The sequence below is a fragment of the Protopterus annectens genome, chromosome 15.part0 (genome assembly GCF_019279795.1).
Source record: "Protopterus annectens isolate FY-2018-M chromosome 15.part0, PAN1.0, whole genome shotgun sequence".
Lineage (NCBI taxonomy): Eukaryota > Metazoa > Chordata > Ceratodontiformes > Protopteridae > Protopterus > Protopterus annectens.
Window position 1 is genome coordinate 569,322,834 of NC_056749.1, and position 16,170 is coordinate 569,339,003.

The 16,170-nt window shown below is 37.5% G+C and overlaps 1 protein-coding gene across 1 annotated transcript in view; it reads right to left on the reverse strand.

The window, feature by feature from the left end:
- Nucleotides 1-16,170, reverse strand: part of LOC122789858 (formin-2-like) — a gene marked incomplete at its 5' end in the record, with an annotated part of 2,118,086 nt that overhangs the window by 900,128 nt on the left and 1,201,788 nt on the right. Inside the window, 1 exon segment of the mRNA XM_044057292.1 lies at nucleotides 1,511-1,572. Coding sequence (XP_043913227.1) covers nucleotides 1,511-1,572 — 62 coding nt within the window.

Consider the following 16,170-nt stretch of genomic DNA (forward strand, 5'->3'; position numbering starts at 1 on the left):
GTATACATAGAACACATTATATTTCTAACGGCTGTGTCATTTTACATCAAAAAATTAAACAATGCAAAGTTTAATTTAAAAGGAAATGACAAAATGCCAAGACTAGACAGCCCATTTTCTAACTGCTGTAATACCTTCCAGAGTGCAGTAACGGACAATACAGGAACTTCCAGAGGCAATGAGACCCTCCAGATTGGGTATATGACCACAGAATCAATTTGCATAATTGTATATTATCCAGCACAATTCACTCAGCTGGGTATTATTGCTTACATATATCCCTTTGATGGTGATTAACACAGTTATACTCACAAATAATACAATCACCCTCCATCTGCATTGGCTGTGTAGAGAGATTAAGCTCTGACTATGGCTCAGGAAACCCAGGTTCCAAGAGCAGCTCAGGTGCTTGACAGCACAAGGAAGGAGGATGGGTGCACCCATCCTAGGGAATGAGGGAGTCATGCATGCTTGGGGCACACTTGCATAGTGCTGTTGTGGGTGGGCAGGGCAGTCTACAGACAGCAGACCATTGCGAAGGTCAGTAGTAGTTCTGTGCGGAAGCTCACTGCATGTCCTACCCTTGAAGTGAGACTAGAAGTAAACAGGGGTGGAAAATAAATCAGTAAAGCTTGGCAGCAATATGGCTCAACCATTGGATGCTTCAGTCTCCATAGCAGCCCTGAATGCTGATTAGAATAAGTCCAGGGGAGGTAGGAGTGCTCGGTACATCCACTGATTGACAAGAAGCATAGAAGCAGCTGATGGTCAACTACATGAGAGTCAAAAAATACATAAAATAAATAAATACCATCACCTCTATGCTTGTTCATGAACTGTCCAGCGTAGAACAACAGGCAACCTCCCTGATGTCCAGAGGTACACAATGTTTGCCGTCACACCAACAAAAGGGCACACCCTGTTTTGGTAATGCATGTATTTGTTGTGACTAGATCAGATCGGTAACACAAACTTTAGTGTTCATTTGTATCCTTCTTACCGCATGCCTTCTAAATAACAAGAGCACCATGCTGAACAAGGAAAAAAGGTGACCACTATAATACAAGAGAAAATGTTTTTTGGTGACACTAAACCTTAGACTAGATGTCTAAATTATTTTCTATCTTAGTCTAATGTACATTTATGATGTTTTTGATTCTGAACCAGACTCATTTGACTCCATGAATCCTAAAATCTCTCTAGCAGACAATGCATTTGTTTCACTGTGAAGGAAGGCCATGGTGCAGTGCTTAATACTTGCACTTGAAGATGAGCAGCAAACAACAATACTGTCTGAATCCCTAGTAATTCACAGTTGATCACAGTAATACATAATTAAATATTAAGTACATTAAAAATCTCACAATTCAAAAGCTTTCTAATCTTTGCACTGTGACATGGAGCAGGAGTGCAGATTGTAATACAGGCTGTTATACAACCTGCCAACAACTACTGCTGAAGTCATGTGCAAAAGTCAGGCAAGGTTTGTGTTTATTAGGCGAATACTCACGTTCTCAAACAGCGCCTGCAGAGTCTCAAGGTCAACCACAGAGTTATCCAAGTTCAAGATAGCTGTGAAAAGAACAGAAGTTAAAAGAGTTAGCTGTCAAAATGGTGACAAACCAGCCGTGAGAGAAAAATGGAACAGAATACTTAGAAGCAGTTAATATGACCTCCTGGTCATACAGCTTAAGAGTTTAAAGCTCAGATGGCTTAAACAGCATTTGTTTCAACATGTTAGACAATGAACATGATGTTCCCAGGTGACAAGAATACCAGAATTCAACACGCACACAGAAGTGCTCCTGTAAACACTTATAATGTTAAAGATCTAAGGCAAGTTTACACTAGACAGTAGGGTCTTCCATAAAGGCATTACACAGAAAAATGCCGCAGCAATACACACTCATTTCTTTCGGTGGGTGGTTTTAGTCTTGAGCTCATAAATCCACAACTAAACTGAACAGTTAACTCCAGGACCCTACAGAAGGGTCAAGTCCTCCAAGTGTGAATCAGATAGGTTTACTGCAGATCTACACCATGCATCTCACCTTCCCAAGGAAAATACTGCCCACACATAGGCTAATGCGTCTGTTCACACACCAGTTTCCATAAAAACAGCACAATATCTTTTTATTAAATGCCCACTCACAAAGTCTGACAAGTACCATTTATATAAACTGCAATAAATCAGAACATACACAAGGAATGCTGACATAAAACGGTGTTGTTAAAGCTACTGGGCATGTCTAGTCAAACATCTGACCTGCACTTTTTATCCTAGTTCAGATTTTTTTTGCTTTTGCTTCATCTAGTCAGCAAGTGAAAGTTATTTTAAAGCCGTTTTTCTTTGAAGTGCAGACATTGCTATGATAGGTGCAGAACTAAATAAGTAACAGAATAAGTGTATTGTAACCCCTCCACACATACACAGAATATATTGCACCTATGTAATATATACTTAGAAAAATGTAAAGATTTAAATTTTCCACTTTAATCTCCGGTGACTATTTTAAATGTAAAATAACCGTGCTTCTTTTGTGTCTTTATGCACTGCACAGTTTTAACAACCATAGGCTTGCTGCTAGATAATGGTACAACACTATTTCTGCAAGGAATTTGTACTACAATTATTTTATTTATTTTGCTGTTCATTCGTGGTACTAATCAGCAAAATGCTGCACACACACATGCACATACGCACACATGTTATATACATATATGAAAACATATATATATATATATATATATATATATATTCATATATGTATATAAAATGTGTGCGTATGTGCATGTGTGTCTGTGTGCAACATTTGTGGGCAGCTACGGTGGTACAGCGGTTAGCATTGTTGCCTCACAGCAAGAGGTTCTCCGGTTCGATTCTCAGCAGAGGTGCCTTCTGTGCGGAGTCTACATGTCCGCCCAGCAGTTGCGTGGGTTTCCTCCGGGTGCTCCATTTTTTCCCACATTCCAAAGACATGCAGCAGGTGGATTGGACAGTCTTATATTGGCTGTAGATCTGAGTGTGTGCATGAGTGAATGGTATGGATGAACTACCGTGGGAATGTAAATCTTGGCTCAAAACGACTGCCACTGTTGAAGTGACACCCCGACTCCATGTTCAAAATGTGCAAAAGGGGTTGAGGATGGATGGATGAAAATTTTTTATATATATATATATATATATATATATATATATATATATATATATATAAGATATGTATGTGTATGTAGAGAAGACATTTATAATGCTAGATAGCATTATAATGAACACAAAATGCCAAAAACAGAAATTTGTTAAGATCACGGTACAGAGGAGTCTAGGAATATGTTATTTTCCCGCTGTAGTGTGATCTCGGATTTGGTATATTTATAATTAGCAGGGGGTGTGAGGGTGCATGGGGGCTTGCCTCACCTGCATAAAACGTGTACTGAGTTTTTCAGCTTTTAGAGTTTTGGCCTTCTGGCAGTATGAATGCATTATGCATTCTATATGTGTGTGTGTGTGTGTGTGTGTGTGTATAAAAATAATGAAAGAACTAGTGTTATTACAATGGCAAAAATCATAAAAAAATGTTTTAATATAATTGTAAATAAATATAACAGATGAGCGCTTTCGGGTTGCTCAAACCCTTCATCAGATCTGAAGAAGGGTTTGAGTAATTTGAAAGCGCTCATCTGACAATTATATTAAAATGTAAAATGCTTGTAGTCCAAAAAATGGCAGGTAGTTCCAGTGTAAAAAACTCTTCTTTATTCAACCACATATGTATAAACGCTTTCACAGACAACTTCTGCTTCTTCAAATACAAATGCATGCTGTCTACTGTGCAACTTACATACCTTGATCCAACTAATTAAGTCACAATCATCTTAAAGAAACATCCTTCATTAAGTAAAAACTTTCAGTCCTTTACTGTGTAAACATGAATCTAAAAACTATAATATTTAAACACATAAAAAAACACATGTATAAAGAATATATATATATATATATATATATATATATATATAAAATGCACATATAAATATACAAACATAAAAATGTGCTCAAATATAAACATATACTGTTAAAAATCTCTAATGCTTAATGTAAGCATGTCATAAAAATGACTAAACGTTTCATTTATTCAATGATCTTGCTTTAAGTTTTGGTCTTATGGGTATCCTGTCGTTTAACCCATGTCCAGAATCTGCTTTTAGTCCATTTTGCCTCAAGCTGTTCTGTCCTGTTTCTAATGTCCTCCATTCTGATGTCATATATTTTACCTATAACTAAAAAAGTAAAATTGTGTGTGTTGTCATTCACTCAAATATGTTAAGATAATGCACTAACATGACTTTTTTTCTGTATCTGGTACATGTGTTCCTTGATACGATCTCTAAGGGCTCTATCTGTTTTTCCCACATTGAAGCAAAAACATACTGAATGTTGGGCTAAATAAATAATATGTTCTGAAGCACATGTAGCTGAAATGTTAAATACATATTCCCTGCCTGTGTCAGGATATAAAAACTTATTACTGTTACTTATATATTTACACATGGAACATCTCCCACATGGACAAGTCTGTCCATCTCTTTTCCTTAAATTTTCATTCTTAAAATAACAGTCTTATCTTTATTTAACATTTCAGCTAAATGTGCTTCAGAACATATTATTTATTTAGCCCAACATTCAGTATGCTTTTGTTTCTTTGGGGGAAAAACAGATAGAGCCCTTAGAGATCATATCAAGGAACATATGTACCTATAATGTGCTGTGCATTGCTGTTGGCTGTAAATACTGTACACTGAGAAGAAGATTAATTGCGTGTACAGTATTACTGCGCTGCTCTCTCTAAATTTGAGTTGCTTCTTTGTTTAAACTACTGGAGTTTTATTCTTGCTGAACAAGTGGAACTGTAATATACTGTTCCTTTTAAGGTGTATTGAGGCTAAATTGTTGCTAGTTGGACTGTTAAGTGCTTTTCCTATAAACTATAGTGTTTCTCAGTCCATATTGTGCAAGGAATGCGACAATCGCTAAATTAGGCTCTCATGAGACACTGACTATGGAATATGTGTAGTATGCTTTCCTGAGCTGTATGTGCTGATTTTGTCTTTTCTGTGTCTCTATGAATGCTCTTAAATTGCAATCCACCCTCTCTATCATATTTTCCCTCCTCAGTTCATGCCCAGTTATATCCAAGCTGCATCCCACTGTGAAACCTTGCGAAAGTGGTTGATCGGCATTCTCTGGTCGCTTCTTACTCAAAGTCCATCACTTGCCATTCTAAGGACAAACAAATGAATACGTATGCAAACTAATAAATACTATTTGAGTTACTAAACTGAAGCTCTTAGCTGAGACCCCTTGAGAGCATGTTACCTGGAACGCTAGTCAGTCATTCATAATTTTATTTTCATTATTACCGCTCAATGTGTTCCCTGTCTCTGTACTGTACATCCTAGCCCCCTAAGGTCTGTACTGACAATCTTGGCTGTTTCCCATTAGAAATTAGTGTGTTATTTTCTTTCTCCAGCCTTACCAGTAGTCTCTGTATGAACATTTTCCAAAGAGGCTTCCAGCTAATTGTTTTTTTTTCTTACAGCGTGATACTCTGACACGGGTGTAGCCCTGCTCCATTCGCCCTCGCTACGCTCGGGCTCATCGCTCCCCTCCCACCCCCACCCCATATCACTGCCTTTATATTTATCCATCCACTCATATCCCACCCCTTCCTGCCTCCCAGTCCCACCTCCAGTACTACAGGTCTTGCACTTTCAGACTTGGTCTCTATCTACATCTACACTGACTACATAATTTACTCTGTCATACAACCTATTGCTTCACCTCACCTATCCTTCACTCACACTCCTCTAAACCAAAACTCCCACCTCCAACTTATCTACGCCCTCTCCCCCAACATGCCTTTCAAAAGCATAACCCTTCTCTTACCACCTCATCTTCTCCTTCTTTACAATGTCACATCCTATCACTCCCAAATAACACCACTACCATTTTCATCCCTCTAGTATCAATCTCAGCTATTCCATGCAACCCCTTCTGAATTTCCCCATATGCTCATCACACTTTCCTCTGAACACTCCCTAAAATCAGACTACCCCCTTCCAGTCTACTACACTAGATGAAAAAATTAAGTACCTTCTAATCAAACACTTCCTTCTCCAAAGATTTCTACTCCTGTCAGATGATATTCACCCTAACCCTGGTCCCTGCCCCAGTTCCTCGGCTGATGACATTAACCCCCAAACCCTACCAACTTTACTTCTACAAGAAAACATGCATCTTTCTATACTCTGAATCTTACAAGTGCTCTTAACAAAATAATTGGCTTCCATGCTTGGATGGCTAAATATACCCTAGATATAATTGCCCTGACTGAAACATGGCTAAAACCACACAACTAAGACAGCAATATCCTCCCATCTGGATACAACATCCTTAGGCTTGATAGACAAAAGAAAAAAGTGGTGTAGTATCCATTGTCTATTCCAACCATCTTACTCCCTCTAGCCCAAACATAGCCATTCCCTCCCTCTCTCCTGCTGAACTCCTGATGGCAAACTTTAAACAGTTACACAACTATCACTGTCATTGCCATCTATATTCCCCCTGGGACAGCATTACTATCCTCAAAAACATTCTCTCCTACCTCTCCCAAAACATTCATAATGAAACCATCCTTCTCGGGGATGCAAATATTAACTGGCTTACTCTACAAGCACCAAACCCTACTTCATTCATCAACTTGCACAGCTTTGTGCAACTAATCTCTTCACCCACTTATTCCAACAATTATAATTCCCCTAGCTCCCTTCTAGACTGGATTTTAGTCACCCACCCCCACAAATACCATAATCCAGAGACTCTGCCCAACTCCCTTAGTGACCACTCCCCTGTTAGGGTCATCAGACTTACTCCTTACTACATTACCTTCCGCAAACTTTCCATCTTCTGCCTGGTCACCTTCAATTACCATCTCTCCAGAATAAACTGGTCACATCTAAACTTTCTCCCCCTTGACGAAGCTGTACATTCATTAAACTCTACCTTCCTAAACATCCTGAACTCTGTCACTCCTCTCCGCTCTGTCAGGATCAAATTTAATATATCCCCTTGGTTAACTAATCCAATCCATTCCCTAATGAAAAATAGAGACAGGATGTGGAAATCCTGGACATACACTAAGCTCCCTATACATTTTCAAACATACAGAGAACTTATAAACCTGGTAAAAAAACACATCTACAAAGACAAAAAAGACTACTATACCAACATCCCCTCTGCTCAAAGCTCAGACCCCAAAAATCTGGAACTCCATGAACCAAATCTTTCATCCTAGACACCCTTCCTCCCCTAAACCCTGCTCTAACAACTCATCTGAACAAACAGCTGCCTTATTCAACACTGACGTTATTGAATCTATACCAAAGATGATCAAGATTTTTCCCTCATCAAATACTAGCTACTCTCCCAAATCGTCTCCTTGCCCCAACCCCTCAAATAAATTTACTCTTAAAACAGTACCTACCAACTATATCAAATCTTTACTCCCTAAACTTAAACCCTGCTCTCCTTCCACTGATAATCTTCATCCCTATTTCCTTAAGATTGCAGCTGAACCCCTGGCTTTCCCTGTATCTATCCAAATAAATCGCTCTGTCTCTAAATCATATGCTCCTTCTTTATGGAAAAGATTTTACACTCTATTCATACATAAACAAGATAACTCCACTGACATCACTAATTTCAGACCTATCGCCGTCCTGTCTCCTCTCTCAAAAATATTAGAAAAATGTTTTCACAAACAAGTCATGCAATACCTCCTTCAGGGAAACTTACTTACACCTACCCAGCATGGCTTTCACCCTAAACATAGTACCACAACTGCACTAATCTCGTTCATAAATACAATCTCTCTAGCTCGCAACAATAATAAACTGGTCTCTTGCCTATTCCTGGATCTCTCTAAGGCATTTGATATGGTCTCTCATGCCCTTCTTCTGAACAAATCAAACCTTAATTTCTCTTCCTCCACTATTTCCTCTCAGCTCTATACCCTCCCCTCCCAGTCAAAATGGGAGTCCCTCAAGGATCTATTCTAGCCCACTACTATTTAATATCTTCACTAATCTTTTGCATACCTCCTGTCCCCAGTCATCCCTCATACAATATGCAGATGACTCTAAAGTCATAACCATCACAGACACCCCCTCTAACTTCCACACTACTACCAAAGCATGCTTTCACTAAATTGAATCATGGCTCAGTGACAACCTACCAATTCTCAATCCTAAGAAAACTAAACTCCTACTCCCAAAAACCCTCATAAATCTCAAATCTACTTTCACCATACTGTCCCTCAATGACACAGCTATCACTGTTGAATCCAGCTCTAAACTGCTAGGGGTAACAACTGACAACCAACTCAAGTTTGATCTACATCTGCATAACTATATTAAAAAGATGCATCAAAAACTTGGACTCCTCTATCGTAACAAAAAGTTCCTAACAAGCAATGCCAGAAAAATTCTCTCTCATGCATACCTTCTTCCTGGCCTATTATACTGCTGTTACATCTTTACTAATCTGAACTCCTCACTCTTAGCTAAACTTAAACTATAATAAGGTGGCTGGATTCACTGCAAACCATACTTATAAGACTCATCACTGTATTTCTCTAAGACACCTAGACTGGCTGGAATTACCCCACCAGCTCCCCCTCTCTCAGCTACAAATACTGCACTTAATTACATACCAGCAATCTTTCTATCCTAGCCTAATTTCTATTATCTCAAAATATTCCCCACCTAGGTCACTACATAGCTCAAACCTAAACCTGCTACAAATGTATAAACCTAATTCCAAAACTGGTTGTAACCTATACAGCTACAACCCTGCCAAATTTTGGAACAAACTGCCATTAGAAATTAGATTACTCAAAAACCTCAAACAAGTCAAAGAAGCTACCAGAGACGATCTAAAAACTAAATGGTCTTGTCACTGCTTTAGTCCTCCTTAAACTACTCCCCCTTTGCCTCTTCGTCTTCTACCTCCTCCCTCTTACCTACCCCCCCTCTTATAATCTTACAAATCCTCCCTTGCTTAAGTTACTAACTAACCATTAAAATTCTCTTCCTAGCCTTTTCTCCTTTATTCCCCTATTATCCTTCTTCCTCCCTTTCAACTTCTTTTATTTTCTCCATCAGTAGAATTATATATGGCATACTTGAAACAAAAGCATTTTTCTTCTATCACATTGCAGATTAACTTGAATGTATTTGGGGAATTGGACTAATGTCTACTCTTGCCACAACCTTCATGCTCAAATACTTGTATAAAACTAGTTTTTGCTCTGTATGTAAATACTGTAGAATAATGAGTTTGCTTATTGACTAAATTTCTTTGCTTAATAATTGTATTCAATTTGTGGAGCTTTTGTCCCCGGGTCTTTGCTGAAAATAGGCCACTCAGCCCAGCCACACTAACCCAGTCAACAAATGTAAAATAAAATAAAAATAAAAGTTGAATCATGTTTATATATGTACATAAGCAAACATGTATAACGTGATAAATTCTGCAAAAGGTATCCAAGCTTTTAACCTCCTTTTAGTACTATGAGTGTTGCAACTAAGCTTGGACAAGCAACAATTCCAGAATGTACTACACTGCAGATAAAGTAACACAACACAAAAAAGTAGCAGATGTTATTAATATCAGTAAGAGAGAAATGTAAAGCTACATTTTATCATGGAAAGCACATGCAGTCATACGACAAATTATTTTCATATTTAATTCCTGGTATTACTCTTAAAGACTACACCTTGAGGTTTATGCTAGTGAACAATACATGGGAAGCACACGGTTCTATTTAGCAATTATGCATCTTCTGAATTATGGTTTTCATCCAGATTTTGTGCTTCATAAGTGGTTAGACTTTTCTGAAAATGTGTTTAAGAACAGTACAATGCATTTTAAGTGCCAAAAGAACAGGCTTGTGACCACAGAATGGAGAAAAAATATTTACTCGTATTTTAAAGATGATGTTATCACTTATTGCTGATATATACTACAGAAATAAACATGTTCACATTAAATAAGCACGGAGAGATGTGTTAAAGGTAAAAGATTTGTAATGCACACAGCACACTGCTTACACTCCAAACTCATGGAAAAGAGAAGTTTGCTATGCTAATCTCTGGCAAACAGGTGCAGAACAGCTCTGTTATACTCTGCAATTCTGTTAAGCTCTAGTCTCAAGCTACAGTATAAACAACACTCACCAGAGAAAGTTGGTAAGAAGGTAGAGCAGGTCAGAAAGCTGTAAAACACTTTCATCTCTCTGACTCATACACATACATGAACACAAAAATGGAGGGTTTAACAGCTTTTAAGGATGTTCACAGGTACACCTAGATTTTGGATGCGGTCTCTGTGGCAATGCCAACTGTTTCAGCTGAAATGTCTTGTACTACAAAGAATTATGAGCAGGTCTCCCTGATCATAACAAACTAGTTATATATTCCTGAAATGGATGTCAAGATTTACCCCTAAACAAGACGTTTTGCACTTGAGGTAAATATGACATCAACTTCTCAAACACAAATTCATTATCACAGGAAACCCAATCATAATCCAGTAGTCCCATTACACACACACACACATGCACACAAACTCTCACACACAAAATTATATATTTGCATAAATCCACAACACTATTTTACACGACAAGAAAACAAATACCCAAAATACGTAAAAACTAATTTACTTTCATGTGTGTTAATCAGGTTAGTAATACAGCCCTTTTCTGGCCCTTGACCAAGACTACAAGGAAAGGGTAAACACAATCAATATGTGTGGAAAAATTAGTACAGTTAAATTAACCAAAACGATTTTGGAGTTGAAAGGAAAAGAGAGCACCCTGAGAAAAATTCATGCAAACAAAGGAAGAGCATATAATCTTTAAAGTCAATCACCCCAGACTCTGTCACATTCTGTAAAAACTGTTACACAGTATTTGGGCCTGTCATGAGTACTTTAGGAAAGCCTACATCAAACTTCCATGTCCTCCTAGCTACCCCCAAGTATTAACCCTATACCACACCTTCATCCTTCCCCCCAAAACTAAGCTTCTTTCTTTACCTTCTTACACATTCTCCTCCTGCCACCCTATTGTCCTCTTCTGCCTTTCTGTCATCCCCCTGGCCTACCTACAACTTCAAATGATATATTTATCTATAAATATGCCATTTTTAAAAGTAGTACTACCTTTGCTGTACTGTAATCTCTAAATACTCTGTGTTCATTTCTGTATTGTAATCTCTAAATACTCTGCGCTCATTTTTTATTGTGCTGTATGTATGCCTCAATTTTTGAATGTCTACATATAACCTGAAATTAGTCCAAGAAGATCAGTGTTGCATACCAGTTAATCAAAGAAAGAAAGAAAGATAGATTTCTACTTCTGGAATACTGAAATTCCGACTGGCACATTTTCTAAAAATAGTCTTTCAAAATATTCCTGAAGTAAAGATTTATTTTTAGAAGCAAATAAGGGAAATAAATTATTTGTTTCAAATACCACCTGACAATACCACATTAAGGAAATATGACATGAATCTCCACTGAGATATAACCTGCTTAGCTTAAGTCTTGGGCCATGTACAGACCAACTTAAAAAAATCTACACAACTAAAGAAAAGAATGGGTTATAGAAAACAGTTTCCTGAACTAAAGTTCAATATTTGCCTCTAAATCAACAAAGGTCAACACAGCTATCTCTTTATTTAAAATTTTTTGTTAATGCCACTTCAAAGAATATGAATTTTACTCTGTAATGATGCTGCACAAGTCTGAGACTGACATGTGAAGATCAAAGGGGAAATTAAAAGGTTATGCCGTGATGAATACAACAGCATACCAGTCTGATATCACACTGAGAGATTCAAACTAATGTAGCTGTAATGTAGATGTCCACAAAAAGGAAACCAAATGGAAGACTAAGCATTAACAGTCATCACACAATCCCAAGGATGACTAGTCCATGCCGCCAAGAAATGATTCCAAGATGGTTTTAGGGGCACAAAAATGAAGCGAGAGTATTGCAGGTCAGCCATGATACTACACTGTTTACCTTTGAAGATTTAGGTATTCTTGTATTTATTTAACATCTTTGCTCTTGCAGTAGCCACTATGATAAAAGGTGAGTTTCAAACATTAGTCAGGCTGATTTTTGATAAACAGAAATAAACAGAAAAAAACAGCAGTGACAATAACACCACTAAATTGATTTAGAATTATGTACACACGAGGGAATAGCTAAACATATTTCCATAAAAAATACATTTTTTCAATTTATGTAGATATTTTGAAGTTAAGCTACATGTATAGATATAACTGCAGAAAAAAATATAATAATAGATCTCTTGAGTATCCGGATGCTGAAAAGTTATATTTGTATCTGTAAAACTACAAAAGTTACATTTACCACAGGGTCTGCTACCTTTAGTACAGCATTTACTTTTGGATAACATAACTGCCTACGTAAAATTTCTGATTCTTAAAAGTAAACTGTGGTCTAGCTCCTATATACTTGCTAATTTGTGCATCAGAACTTAAAATATTCCAATTTCTATTAATGATGTTAGTGTAATATTTTATATCCCTAGAATAACTAAAAGATAGTCTCAATGGTTGTGAATTATTCGCACTCTCGCTGTTCTTATTAACTGCTGTATAATTAGAGAAATAAGGCTTAGCTCTACTTTGTCTCATTTTCATTACATTTTGTAGCCCTTGATCAATGAGGTTGGGTTCATAACCTCTTTCTATTAACTTTACTAAGCTGTACATCAAAGTCTGTAACATCGGCATTTAATCTGGATGCTCTAAAGAACTGATTTTGTGCTACATTCTTGAATATAAACTGGGGATGCATGCTCTCTCTATTAAGTAAATTATTAACACGGCATTCCTTCCTAAATAGCCTGACATTAAAATGACCATTCAGGTCCTGCAACACGGTAACGTCCAAAAAATTAACTTCCCCTATAAGAATGATTCGCTGTAAACCTCAGGAAGCTGGTAGTAGTTGTTCATATATTCAACAAAAGTTTCAAGCTCATCAACTGTACCCCCCCCAAACTAAAAAAAGGTCATCCACAAATCTGCAAAAAATCTTATCTTTTCTTTAAAGGTGACATTATGTAGTATCACTTGCTCTCATCCCAACATCACAGCATTAGCGTAGCTGTTGGTGCAAGAAGTCCCCATGGCAACTCCTTGACGTTGAGGTAGAATAACTGAAAGTATACGAGGAGGGGATGTTAAGATGCACACTGAAAATCTAGAAGTAAGATGGATAATCAGACTCAGAGCAACCACAGGACATGGTTTAAATGAAAATATTCCTTTGAGACCAGTTTTAAAGACTAAACCATTGCGTAGTTGAAATAGTCCTTTTGAATGTACATACGTTTTGACATATGTTTTTACGTGTATTTTTAAGTATTTTTATGTATGTTTATATATGTATGTATTTATGTCATAAGTTATGACTTTATGCACAAAGTTTTTTGTTACAATATGCCTTTAAGAATGACTTGGAGACATAATGGCAATTAGTATAAATTGAGATGTTAGCATTTTAATTCAGTACACCTGAAGCCGCCTACTTGGTGAAAGCGCTTGTGTTTTGTGTTCTTTGGATATTAAATTTTTATACCCTGGAGCCTTACCTCAGTGTCTTTTTTGCTGTTTCTACGAGGTTTATCTTCTTTCTGAGGTACCTGGTCGCAGTTGGAATTTTTATAATTCTATTTTCCTGTTGGATCGTTCTATTATTTTATTTTAATCCTTTTTGTTAACTCTCTTTTTTTTAATCTAACACTACATTTGTGTACTAGGAGTAAAGATCAGGCAGGACTAGGTCTTTTGGATTACTGTTTATCTTCCGAGTGCAGAAATTACACGTAGTTCCATTTTTTTTTTTTTTTTTTAACTTGGCTTGGCCTTGGGAGGGGGGGCTACAGTAAGGGTTTTTATTCGAGAGATTTAACAATGCACATAATATGTACATAACTGGTTTTGGTGATATGCATAGCATGTACATTAAATAAGCACATACTGTAGCAAATTTAAGTATTTAACACAATGGTGATATACCGGTGTGTCATTAAAAGAATTATCATCAGTTGGTCTTTCTTGGTTATATTCTGGATAGCACAAATTTCTGGTCTTGGGACAAAGCCCATGCGTTAAAAAAATCTGGACCCTATCAGAAGTTTAAAAACCATCAACCCAACAGAATTCCAAGAGATGTCTTTAGGTACTGTCCTATGTCATTTCTTTCATTATTTCAATGGCTTTTATATTCTAACATGCCAGGTCTGCACTTTTTCCACAGAGAGGCTAGCATGGGGACAAATTATATTCATTTCAGCATGCAAACTGTTTCAGTAGTAGCATTTTGAATAAGTCTTCAAGTAATTATTTTACTTTTTTTTAATTCATTTAATTAATGGAAAACAAAGATAAACATTAAGGAACACAGGACAGAGAGAACAGTAGTCCAGAGCATTTCAGTAATTCATAAGAAAATGCAATACGATTTGGTACGTTTAAATATTCCAGGTTTAAAAAAAAAGTTTAACAAGAAGTTTATTTGGGTAATACAATCAGCAACAAAAAGGACAAGGAAATCATAAGAAAAATCTTTCTCTAGCTTGCATCAGAGACAAAAGCAACATTCAAGTTCAAAAACACACTGCAGCGGCATAAGAAAACATTTGGGGAAGTGAACTGGGGAAAGAGAATGAACTTAAACTGGTAAAAAATCTTAGTTCAAGTTATCCTAGACAGTGAGGCAAATCGGCCACACCTGCTTAAGCAATTGCAGCAGCACATATCCATCTGTGACTCAGTGAACAGACCCGCTTAAGCGACTGCAGCAGCACATATCCATCTGTGACTCAGTAAACAGACCCGCTTAAGCGGCTGCAGCAGCACATATCCATCTGTGACTCAGTAAATAGACCCGCCTAAGCGACTGCAGCAGCACATATCCATTTGTGACTCCGTAAACAGACCCGCTTAAGCGACTGCAGCAGCACATATCCATCTGTGACTCAGTGAACAGACCCGCTTAAGCGACTGCAGCAGCACATATCCATCTGTGACTCAGTAAATAGACCCGCCTAAGCGACTGCAGCAGCACATATCCATCTGTGACTCAGTAAACAGACCTGCTTAAGCATCTGTAGCAGCACACATCCATCTGTGACTCAGTAGATAGACCAACTTAAGGAATTGCAACAGCAGCAGTATAAATCTACCTGTGACTCAGTAGACAGCCTGGCTAGTCAAGCTGGGCAGTGAAGGAAGAGTGAATTACATGGTGGCATGCACTTTCTTCTTGTGGGCAGTCACATGTGATGGCCAGGAAATGCAGCCATTTACCACTTCAGATGGAACTTAAAAAATGTGTTTGCAAAAGCAGTGTATGTGAACCACAAACCCTCTGGATCCAAGAATTGGGCAGCAATATTAATGATGGTTTCCCCAGGCCACTCCATGTCATGTTTTATATTTGAGACGTAAAGAGGTCTGCCACAATCACAAAACCCCACCTGAAAAGGTAGGATCTGATCCAAGGACAAGACATGCCTGGAGGCAGAAACGTAAACTGGGAACCGACATCTCATTTTTCTGAACCTTGAGTGTAGGAAATCACAAAGACGGTTTGCTAAAGAAATAAAAAGCAATAAAAACAGGGCACTGATCAAGCATTCAGCTTTTTTTTTGTCATTAATTATATCACATATAAAGTGTGTGCCTACCAACAATGCAAACGTCTCAAAGTACTCTATGTATGTATCTACAGTATTTGTCTTAATGCTTTCACTCCTCCTGCTGTACTAACAATACAGATGACATTATAAAATAGAGAAAACTGCAAGAGGGATCTTTGGAAAAGGAAAGGAGCAAATTACATAGCAGAAAATGGAAACTGTGGAAACAACGCATACAGAATAATTTTCAGGAGATGGAGTGAGGTTTAAGGGAAGGCAGGGATTCAGTGATTTTTCTGTAATGTTGGAATGATGTTAGTGGGAAAGAAAATATATGAGATGTATATTGTATTTAAATGAGAAAATGTTCAATGG